Source organism: Panicum virgatum, chromosome 9N, assembly GCF_016808335.1.
Source record: "Panicum virgatum strain AP13 chromosome 9N, P.virgatum_v5, whole genome shotgun sequence".
Classification (NCBI taxonomy): Eukaryota; Viridiplantae; Streptophyta; class Magnoliopsida; order Poales; family Poaceae; genus Panicum; species Panicum virgatum.
In genome coordinates this window covers 65414787-65425532 of record NC_053153.1, presented here as the reverse complement: position 1 = coordinate 65425532, position 10746 = coordinate 65414787, and the positions used below count along the sequence as shown (strand labels likewise).

The window sequence follows — 10746 nt, the reverse complement described above, 5'->3', positions numbered from 1 at the left end:
TTGAAATGGAATCTTTACACATTTAAAATATTAAATATAGATTAATTATAAAACTAATTATAGAACTCGTATGTAAACTATGAGACGGATTTGTTAAGACTAACTAAGCTATTGTTAGTATATGTGTACTGTAGCAAATTAGTGTCTAGTCATAGTCTAATTAGGCTTATTAGATTCGTCTCGTAATTTACAAGCAAACTATGTAATTTATTTTTTATTTCATCTAGATTTAATACTACATGCGTGTAAGATTCTTATTTGATGTGATAGTTTTAAAATTTTGAATTTTGCAACCAAACAAGAGTTAGTAGCAATAGCGCACTGCTGCTGCACGCCTGCACTTGCCGGAGCACTTGCCCCAGTCTTGCTGGAACCACTTGTGTCCTGATCTGAATGACATTTCCATCTGATGTGGCTTTTGCAGTGAAACGTTCAAGCTTTGGCAATGGGGGTCGACACAGGCTCGGTGTCTTAGATATCCATCGCAATCGGCATTAAAATCTTGCTCGGGCTTCAACCAAAAAGATACTCGTACGATGAACATGACTAGATGAGACTATGAGAGCATCGAGCCTGACCAGGTCTTCTGCACTGATAAGCTCGTCGACCGCATCCATAAGAGCAAGGCCAATAAGCTTGGCTATAAGTCAAGTTCATGTCATTTTGAGACAACACAAGAGACAAGCCATACAACAGCTTGGCTGTTAGTTTGGCTGTGCAATTAATACTCGTGTATTTAAATCACTACAGTGCATCTGAACCTGGTGGTCAACACTAAACACATCTATGTAGCCACCTGTGTTGCTGGCGACATTCACAGGTCCATGGACATGTTCACAAGTAAATGAAACAGGTTGTCGACTGAAACAATAAGCAACGATATTGTTCCTTGGTAAAATATAATGGCTCTTACAACCAAGTTCATATCATCAGATAGACCAAGGACGACGCACACAAACTAAAAAGCTTAATGTATAAAACATGGTCTGCAGTGCAACTGAAACTTGATCAACAAAAGAAGGCTACTACCATGAGCAGCTATTACACCAATGACTTGGTAATAAATCTAGCATCCATCGTTTATCAATTTATTTAGCCATATCTCTTGATGACCAGCAGTCGTTGATGATATTCAGGTCTTCAGGAAGAACCCCCATCAGGAACCTGTAGGCAGAACTCCACGATTACTAGGAGCACTAATTACATACTGACTGCACGCTACTTATAGGTGCTGCAATATAAGTACTAATGTATATGGGAAAATAACAATAATGTATTACACAAATTATGTCCAAAATATAAGTCCACAGAATTCATACCCGATTCTTTTTAAGAGCTGCCATTTGCATCTGTAAAAGAGAAAAACATGATGTCAGCAAAGTACAATAAAGTTATGTTACAAAATATCAGTTTACAGAATTAATACCTAATTCAGTTTTGCCAAATATACTCTCCCTCACACATCTCATAAATGCCAAGTGCTCAACTCTGACATCATCAGCCATTGCACTTGTATCTTTCATACTGAGTGCTCTGTACGTCTCCAGCATAGCTGACTTAGCATTTTCTTTAGCTGCAAGGTGGTTAAGTCTAGCTGATTCAAGCTTCTCGCTTGAAACGTGTTTCTGGGTTTCCAACATCTTTTCTCGACTTTCATTTGTGCCCTGAAGTTTTGTAAGCTGCTGTAGCACATCATCCATCTGAGAAAGACACTTCTTGGCCTCTTTCTTTGCCTCTTTCTTTGCCTTTTTGTTGCCTATTGGACGATCTTCAGATTGTGCCAAAGAGGGAGTGAGCTCTCCTACACTCCCCTCAATATCCAAATTCCTTTTATTTGACTGCGCCCCTTCCTCTAGTTGCACTTGCCACTTTGGTTCATCACGTAGAATTTTCCAACAATGCTTGAACGTAAATGGACCATCTTTGTATTCCTCATAGATAGCTTCAGCCTTCTCCATTATCTGGTCATCAGAATGACCACTAGGCCAAATTGATATAGCCTCTTTCCATGAGCTGCAGAACCAAGTGACTTTTTTCTTAATTTTTTGGAAGTGATCCTTCAATTGCTTTGCTGTTCTTCTTCTAATTTAGGGGTGGTACTATTATACTCATTACCAACATCTCCCCAGTACCGATCAGTCTTCTTGCCGTTGCCATTGATTGGATCGTTTGAATTGTTCAACCATGCACCCACCTACAGTGCAAGCAAGTTTAGTGTTGTTAGCCATGCAAGACATACATGAATATACAAAACAAATACATAATGCAACTCACCAAGCGCACTTCCTCCGGCTTCATCCATTTTAGCCGTATGTCAATCCTAGCACCATTTCCGTCATCCTTATCATTGTCTAAATAGATCAAGGGCTCGGGTTGAGACGCAGAAACTGACACTACTGGGCTCCCTTTCCCTCTATTTCCATCAGTTAAATGTGGTGGGATCGGCTGGGGAAGTGGTTGACTCCATGGGTGATTGAAATAGCTTAGGAAACCACCAGGTGGGCGATTATCCACACCCCTGCAGCTAGATAAATAAATCTATATGACTATAACAACTTAAAAAGTGATGAAGTCAACTAAAACTGGAATACTCATTCAGTGAAAAACATGATTTCTTTCATATGTGTTCAGGAATTTAGGATAAATATTTCTAGATACTAACAAGATCTATAATCTAAAGACTAGAATCTATCAACTAGTAACGAGAGGATCTCTCAACTTTTCACTAATCCATCTTGAGGAACGAGAGTACTCTATCCTGCTTGTGATGAGTGAATTGTCAACCGTGCGGTGTGATCGTGCGCTTGGTCTTTGGATTGCAGGTACACGGGCGTCGAGTGTCGACGGGGAGCTGCCGTGGAGGTGCTGTGGCCGATGGACCGTGCGGTGGACGGCGGTGAAGGGCAGCCGGGGCCGGAACTCGGATTCTATCCCACAATTGGTATCAGAGCTCGGTTGAGGTTTTCAGTACCTTAACCGGTTCGAAAACCACTCGGCGACCATGGCGAGTCTTGGTAAGATTCCGGTGTTTTCCGGTGAGGATTATGCCTACTGGAAGGTTCGCATGAGAGCCTTCCTGCAGAGCATGGGAGCCGATGTCTGGGAGATTACCACGAACCAGCTCTAGGAGGTGCTGGCTGTTCGGACCACGCCTCTCCAGGTGACCCAGCACGAGGCTAACGCCAAGGCCGTCAATGCCTTGTTCGCTGGCGTTTCTCGTGCGGAGTTCTCACGCGTCCAGGGTTTTCAGGAAGCCCACAAAATTTGGACGTGCCTTGAGAACTACCACGAGGGTACACCTCAGGTGAAGGCCAGACTGTTCGAGACTCACCAGCGTGAGTACGAGAACTTCACACAGGAGCCGGGTGAGAGCATTGACCTGATGTTCAGTCGTTTTCAGTCGATTGTGAATAAGATCAATGCGAACAGATCTGCTGGTGCCCTTGAGTACACAGAGCACGAGAAGGCCCTTAAGTTGCTTTACGCACTTGATCGCTCTGTGTGGGATCTCAAGGTGAACACCATCATTGAGTCTGCTGGCTATGAGACTCTGACGGTGAACGAGCTTTTCAGCAAGCTCAAGGCCACGGAGGTGGATAACCAGACACGAGCCAAGCTAAATGGTGCCCCTCCTTCCAAGAGCGTCGCTCTTGTGACTGGCCCAGGTGGATCGAGCTCTAACGCTAACTCTGCTCTTGGCTTTTCCCTTGCTTCTTTGCCTTCTGTTTCAGATGAGCAGCTGGAGACGCTGGGCGACGACGACTTGTGCCTCCTCATCAGTAAGTTCCAGCGCGTCTACCACAACAGGCAGAGGAAGAAGAACCCCGGGTGCTACAAGTGCGGCGATCTGAACCACTTCGTCGCCGATTGCCCCAAGAAGTCCGGCGGTGGCCAGAACAACTTCTTCGACTACTACTGCCACCGTGACCGCGACGAGGGAGGCTCCAACAATGAGCGTCGGCGCCACAAGCACCGCAGTCGTGACCGGGGAGGACGCTTCGACAAGGAGTCGCTCAAGAAGCGCTTCCAGTACAAGGCCAAGAAGCGGGAGAAGGCCTTCCTGGCGCAGCTCAGCGACCTCGACAAGAGCTCCGACACCGACCGCTCTCCTTCACCGACCTCCGACGACGACGACAAGAAGAAGAAGAAGCGGGACAAGGAAGCCACCGGCTTCATCGGCCTTTGCTTGGCGGCCGGTCGGCGCAAGAGCTTCTGCACCATGACCGGCGAAGCCGATGGTGCTCGTGCGTCTTCAGGTGGACATGCTACACCGACGCACTCCGGCTCTTCTCCTAGATCCGAGAGCGATTCAGAGGTAAACTCCACGATCGACCTGCTTGATACAGAGGTTAGGGAGTTGTACGCCGCTCTCGACAACCAGAAAAGGCTGCTTAAGGAGGCAGCTAGAGAGCGTAGAAAGCTTAGGGCTGAGCTGGCTTGTGCTAAGGAGAAGTCTAGTAAGGATGAGTGCGCTGGCTGCATATCTCACATGAACGATCTTGTTGCTCTCCGTGCCAAGCATGATGAGAACATCACGAACTTAGATGTTGCTAAGATTTCGCTTGCTGATGTGTCTCATGAGCTCGCTAAGGCCAAGCATGAACTAGAACTGGTTAAGGATGCTCCTATTGTTAGCGATGTGCTTGAATGTGAGGAGTGTCATATCTTCAAGTCTGATCTAGCTTCTTTGCAGTACAAGTTTGCTACTGTTGTGTGCGAGCTAGAGGAGATGAAGTCTATGCCAGTTTTGCTTGGTGCTTGTAAGCTTTGTCCCACGCTTTGGTCGGAGCTAGAGGAGAAGAACGCTTTGATCAAGTCTTTTGGAAAGACTAAGGTCATAGAGTCTAGCCCACCTATTGACTGCTCTGTTTGCTCTAGTTTGATCTCTGATTTGGATAATCTTGCGGTAGAGAAAGCCAATCTGGAGAATGAGAATACCTATCTTAGGGCGATTCTTAGTTGGGTTTCTGCTAGTGAGCCGCAGTTGGGCATGATGATCAAGCAGTTCAAGCGTGGTGATGGGTTTGGGGTCGGTTACACATACACGAAGTCAGACTTTGACAGGTTGTATGGTAAGATCGGCAAGACTGCTGGAAACACTGCTAGCACGAGCACGCAGCCCTCGCTTGTTGACCCCGCGGATGGTGTGCTTAAAGAACCACTGAAAGCACCTCCGCAGAAGCAGGTTTGGGTTCCAAAGCCCAATGAGCTGAGGAACTCCCTCGACACGCTCCCTGCTGCCACAGCCCAGGTTGCCCAGAAGAAGAGGGCTGCTCCTCCCCGTCCGCAGGCTAGGCCTCCACCTCCCAAGCGTGAGGTGAGGTACCACTGCGACTTCTGTGACAGGGAAGGTCACCTGGAGGAGTTTTGCTTCAGGAGGAAGCGAGCTGTGAGGAGAGAGCAGGAGAGACGGAACGCGGACATGTACTCTGCTCGGGTGCATGGTCCTTCTCGGCGTGGTGATAGGCGAGATGCTAGGGCGCGCCGTGTAGGTGGAGGTCAGGGAGACGGTGGTGGTTACCGTGCTCCAGCGGGTGGTCGCTTTGCCGGCCGTGCTCCTGGTCGTTTTCAGTACGGCTATGGACCACGAGACCGAGGCTTTGGAGGAGGTTTTGAGGCTCCACGCTTTCCTCGCGGTGGTGTTCGTCAGTCTCGCGGTAGACGGGACAAGGGATACGCTTTACCTGACTTTGGTTACCCTTCTGTAGAGCAGATGGCTCGTCACTGGTTTGCTTCTCACTTTGCTAACCCCAGTGTCGAGACGTTTGCTCCTCCTTTGTCTCGATGGTGATGCAGGTTGGAGGCCTGGAGAACAAGTGCTCCATGGATCTTGGTCTTATGCAGGTTTGATCAATACTTGATGGTTCTCCAAGGCTGATGGATAGCCCATGGTGGCTGTTGTATCCTATGTACATTTGAGTTTGCTTTTTGAGTTCTTTGTACACTTTCTGTTTGTGACTTGTTGTAGATTCTTTTTCTCTTACTTGCTCTGCTTGCTAGGACTGTACTTGTGCTTTGGTGGACTAGCCACTCTGTATGCTAGTTTTTGTGGTTTCCATATTGTCATGACTCTTGCTAGCTTAGGGTGTGTGCTTTGTCATGTCCCCTCATGCTTGTGTAGCTTTTGCTCCTTAGTTCTGGTTGCTAGCTCAAGTATCTTCTTCATATAGTCTTGCTGCATTGGTTCTTGCTATTGAGTGCCTTTAGACTTTTCTAGGAATATCTTCTGTCTTGATATGTTCTAGAGTGTTTTTTTGGTATACTTTTGCATGTAGCTTGACTAACACCTAACCGTTTGCTTGAGTTTTGCTCTGGATCTTTGGTGTTTGCTATTTTCGTGTGTCCTAGCTTCTCTTGTGCTAGGTATCACTTGTTGAGGGGGAGCTCTACCTCAGGTGCCGATGATGATCCGGAGTTACTGCGCCGGCTGCAGGTTCCGGCCCCTTTCTGCTTCGACTACCTCAGCTCAGGAGGACGATCCAGTACCACTACTTCCACTTCGATCGTTCACCTCTACAAGAACTTGGTCGAGCAGAAGGTGGACCCGCTGAGGACGCAGGGGAGGTGACCTTGAGCTTGCTATGCTCTAGGTCCAGCAGGATCTTCATCGAGGTATGTGAGCATTCGGCTTATACATTTTCCTCTCAGGATGGACTGGTGGTTTTCTGATTGTTGCCTTTTCCATGGTACTCAGTTGGATTCATTGATCTAGTCCTGTGTGTCTTTGAGCCGTTGTATTTGCTGAATTCTTCAGTTGCTTAGCTTTTGGCTTTTCTTTGTCTTTCTCTTAAGTTTTAGCTTGGTTAATTGCATTGTGCATATGCATTATACATGTTTGCATTTTGCATTGTCTCACTTGCACTAGCATTCTTGTATACATTGCTATGATCTTCTAGTGCCTGCTAGTGTGAGTTGATAAACTTGATCATGTATAGCTTGCTCCACTGTGTATATGACATCATCTGAGTTAAGCTATTTTGATTTGAAAATCTGAAAACATGATCACCCTGTCTTGGCTACTAGCATGTTAGGGCGTGTTGATGTGCTTTGCTATCTTATTCATGCTAGTGTGCCTTTTTGTTCAGCAATTCATACTTGAAATGATCTAAATCTGTTAAAATTGCTTGAACTGTTCTTGAAATGAATTGAAAAGATCCAGGTGGGATTGCTTGTCGCACTGATCGAGCTTTCGGGACGGCTCACACTGCACTTGTGAGAACCCGGACAAGGTTGTGCATGACTGAAATGAGTGCTTTAAGCTTCTAATTGTCTTTTGGCATAGGCTTGGCCTCGTTGCTAAGTAAAGCATGACAAACTTTCAACCCCTGGCACTTAGAATTGATTGATATAAAAATTGATTAAAAAATACATGTTGGCAACTTGTTTTGGCTGTTTTGGCTCACCTGTATGAGTTTGAGTAGCACTGCTTTTCATTCCCTACATGTTAGTGCTAGATCATGAGTGATGCTTTTATTTCTCCTAAACTGAACTTGCCTAGCTCTAGACTGATTTGATATACCCTGTTGAGCTAGATGCAGGTCTGGTTTATGGATGCACATGTGCTTGAGACTAGATGTTGCTCATATCTTTGTATCCCTGAATGCTTTCACTTACACCTCCTGCATTGCGTTCATGGCATAGCATCTGTTCAGGGGGAGTTTTTGCTTCAGGGGGAGTTTTAGGTCTTTTTAGGCTTGATGTGTGCATGTGCCAACAAGGGGGAGAATTTTGAGAGAAGTGATCGAACAAGGGGGAGACTTGTTTGATTTTTGAAAAACTTATTGTGCACAGGGCTTTGAGAGTGCATCATTTTGGGAGAGTTGCACTTGTGAGAGGGAAAAACTTTGCTTGGGGAGTTTCTGCTTTGGTTTTGGCTCCTGATTTTCTCGTTTTCCCTCTGCTGCTTGCATGACTGCGTCGAGCGTTACCTCTGTCTTTGAGGAGTCATGTTTTGGCTTTTGATCGATTGCGTCGAGCCGTTGCCCTTGTCTTAGGGGATCGATCTTTGCTTGAGTAAGTGACTGTTCTTGCCTTTCTGAGCTTTTTGTCACTTGCTTGAGTTCTTCTCTTTCGTGCTTCTTTGTTCTTCTTTGGTTTCACTTCTCTTGGTTCGTTTGTGGTGTGTTGACAATGCACTCATCAAGGGGGAGATTGAGGAACGAGAGTACTCTATACTGCTTGTGATGAGTGAATTGTCAACCGTGCGGTGTGATCGTGCGCTTGGTCTTTGGATTGCAGGTACACGAGCGTCAAGTGTCGACGGGGAGCTGCCGTGGAGGTGCTGTGGCCGATGGACCGTGCGGTGGACGGCGGTGAAGGGCAGCCGGGGCCGGAACTCGGACCGGGCGGCAGCTATGGCGTCCACTCCTGGATCGAGGGCGCAAGCGGCGATGGAAGGCGGGTTTCTTGGTTTGCGCCACAAAACCAAGGAGGAGGACGGCGGTTGAAGACGCCGAGTCGTGGAGGCACGGGCGTCGGTCTCGGGACTGACGGAGGCGACGGGCGTCGACGGCGTCTAGGGCCTCGCTGCGGGCGAGGAGGTGACGGGCGTCGGGCGGCGTCTAGGGCCGTCAGAAGGCCGAGGCGGGAACGGCGTCTAGGGCCACGGCGTGGAGGCGGGAATCTTCCCGCGCGTGAGGTTTTGGCGGTTTTCTCAAAACTGGCCACCTACCCGGGTTTCGCGGACCCTCCAAAACCGCGGACTGGATCTTCATCAAGACGGCGGCATCGCGGAGAAGACTTCGTTTCGAAGAAAGAACCTCGGCCGTCGGATGAGATCGTTGTACAGGGGGTGCTGCAGGCCAACCGGTCTGACCGGTCCCTGGCACCGGTCTGATCGGTCTAACCAACCGGTCTGACCGGTCCAGCGCACCGGTCTGACCGGTCTCGCGGGTATAAATACCCCTTCACTTGTGTTAGGTTAATAGCGGCTTTTGTAATCTGTTCGTGGACTCTCTGTTTCTCCAGGCCGCCGCCCCTGCGTCTCCCTCCCTCTGTTCCTCTCGTTTGAGTTGATTTTGTCCATGGATTGTTGAAACCTTGTAAGGGATTTGATTGGGAAAGGAGGCCCTATCCTCCTCGTGCCCTCTGGGCTTTTGATTCGATTCAATCCCCTGGTTTTATGCCTTGTGCAATGGATTTTCGATTTCTTTTTTGGCACACTTGATGGAGAGGAGGCTACGAGTTCTTAGCCGAGATTCCCGTGCATCTAGCCCTGTCCTACACCCTCTGGAATCACGAGCTCTTTCGAATTCGAGTTCTTGAGTTTTAGAGAAAACCCCAACCCTTTTGATCTCCTCTCGAATTCTCACGATTCGTTGATCTTTAGGACGAGATCTTTTGGGGATATGTTCACGGGGTAGGGCGAAGCAATCCCCAAGTTTCATCGGTTTTCGTGGTCGTTTGCTCGGGATTCACCGTTTGAATCCAATTTCTCGAGGGTTTTCTGGGTGCTACCGGTCAGACCGGTAGGCACGACCGGTTAGACCGGTACAGCGCACCGGTCAGACCGGTCCAGCGCACCGGTCAGACCGGTCCAGGCAGATCAGTTCTGCAGTTTTCCCGATTCGCTTCCGATTTGCTTCGTGGTTTTGCTCGCTCGTTTGAGGCCCTTTGTGTTGGTTTAGCTTTTCCATAGCTACTCCAAACTTTGGCCAGAACGCTTGAGGGCTTGGGTGATTTTCGGGATATAGGCCGACGATTTGAATTTTGGAAGAAATTTTGATCGGCTCCCATTCACCCCCCTCTGGTCGCCGGTTTCGGTCCCACACATCTGATAGAAAAATAAAGATGCAAAGATGTGCGCAGGAGGTACTTGCCATTCCTTTGGATCAGAGTTGATGTCATCTTTCTGGACTGGTTGGGAAGATGGCTGCTCCCTTTCCGTAAAGAACATGGCACCCACATGGTAGAACTGGTTAGCAGAGAAGAAGGCAAAGGAGTTGTTGCTATCGGCAAAAGCATCTTGGTTAGTGTTCCTTACCTAACAGCCTGCTTACCACAGCTAGGCGCATGCCACCACGCATAGCTTGCTGGAGCACCGGCGGCCCGCACCACCAAGGGCCGGGAGCTGCAGACCCCATCGGGGTGTTCATGGAAGCTGGTGGCGCAGGGAAACACCCAGGCCCGGAGGACCCTGGTGGTGCTGCGGGCGGCATGGGGATGGACGGAGAGGAACTTGGAAAGGCCTGAGGCGGCGGCGCCATCTCTCTCTTCGACCGGCGAGACATCCGATTCCAAGGCTAGGGTTACGATAGATGGAAAATCATAGAACAAAATTTCGGGGAGAACTTAAATCGTCACTGAAAGATGATGATTTGGCGCCTGGTGGAGAGGATTTGGCGCCCGGTGGAGAGGATTTGGCGCGAAAGGGAAATCGCCGCGGGAGAGAGCGTGCTCGGGGAAAATCGCAGTGGGAGGGAGAAAACACAGGTGAGGCGCACGGGATCGAGAAAGAAGGAAAGGGGCCGACGAACCGCCTCCGTAATCGACGAGTTCGGCGCTTAATCGGCTCTGCAGCATTGTTTCTCGCGCTGGAGCTCGGCGCAAGATCTGACGCCAAACTCATTCTCTCTTCTTTTCTCTTTCATCCACGTATGATTTTGCTGAGGTGTCTTGGCTACAAGCCAAACTGACATGGCTTATTGTACCTGCTCTAAAAATCATGGAGCGAGGAATTTATAACGGCACGCCCCGCTGGACTACAATGATAGAAGCCCTCTGCACGCTCGCAACTGACAAACTGGC

General features: G+C 48.5%; 1 protein-coding gene across 1 annotated transcript; it reads right to left on the bottom strand.

Moving 5' to 3' along the window:
• Positions 1 to 1048: 1048 nt before the first annotated feature.
• Positions 1049 to 2075, bottom strand: LOC120692571. The gene is made up of 3 exons (XM_039975924.1): positions 1427 to 2075; positions 1320 to 1349; positions 1049 to 1164 (listed from the first exon to the last, which is right to left on the bottom strand). Exons 1-2 carry the CDS (start codon positions 1956 to 1958, stop codon positions 1330 to 1332), a joined length of 552 nt encoding a protein of 183 aa, XP_039831858.1. The 5' UTR covers positions 1959 to 2075; the 3' UTR covers positions 1049 to 1164; positions 1320 to 1329.
• Positions 2076 to 10746: the final 8671 nt, after the last annotated feature.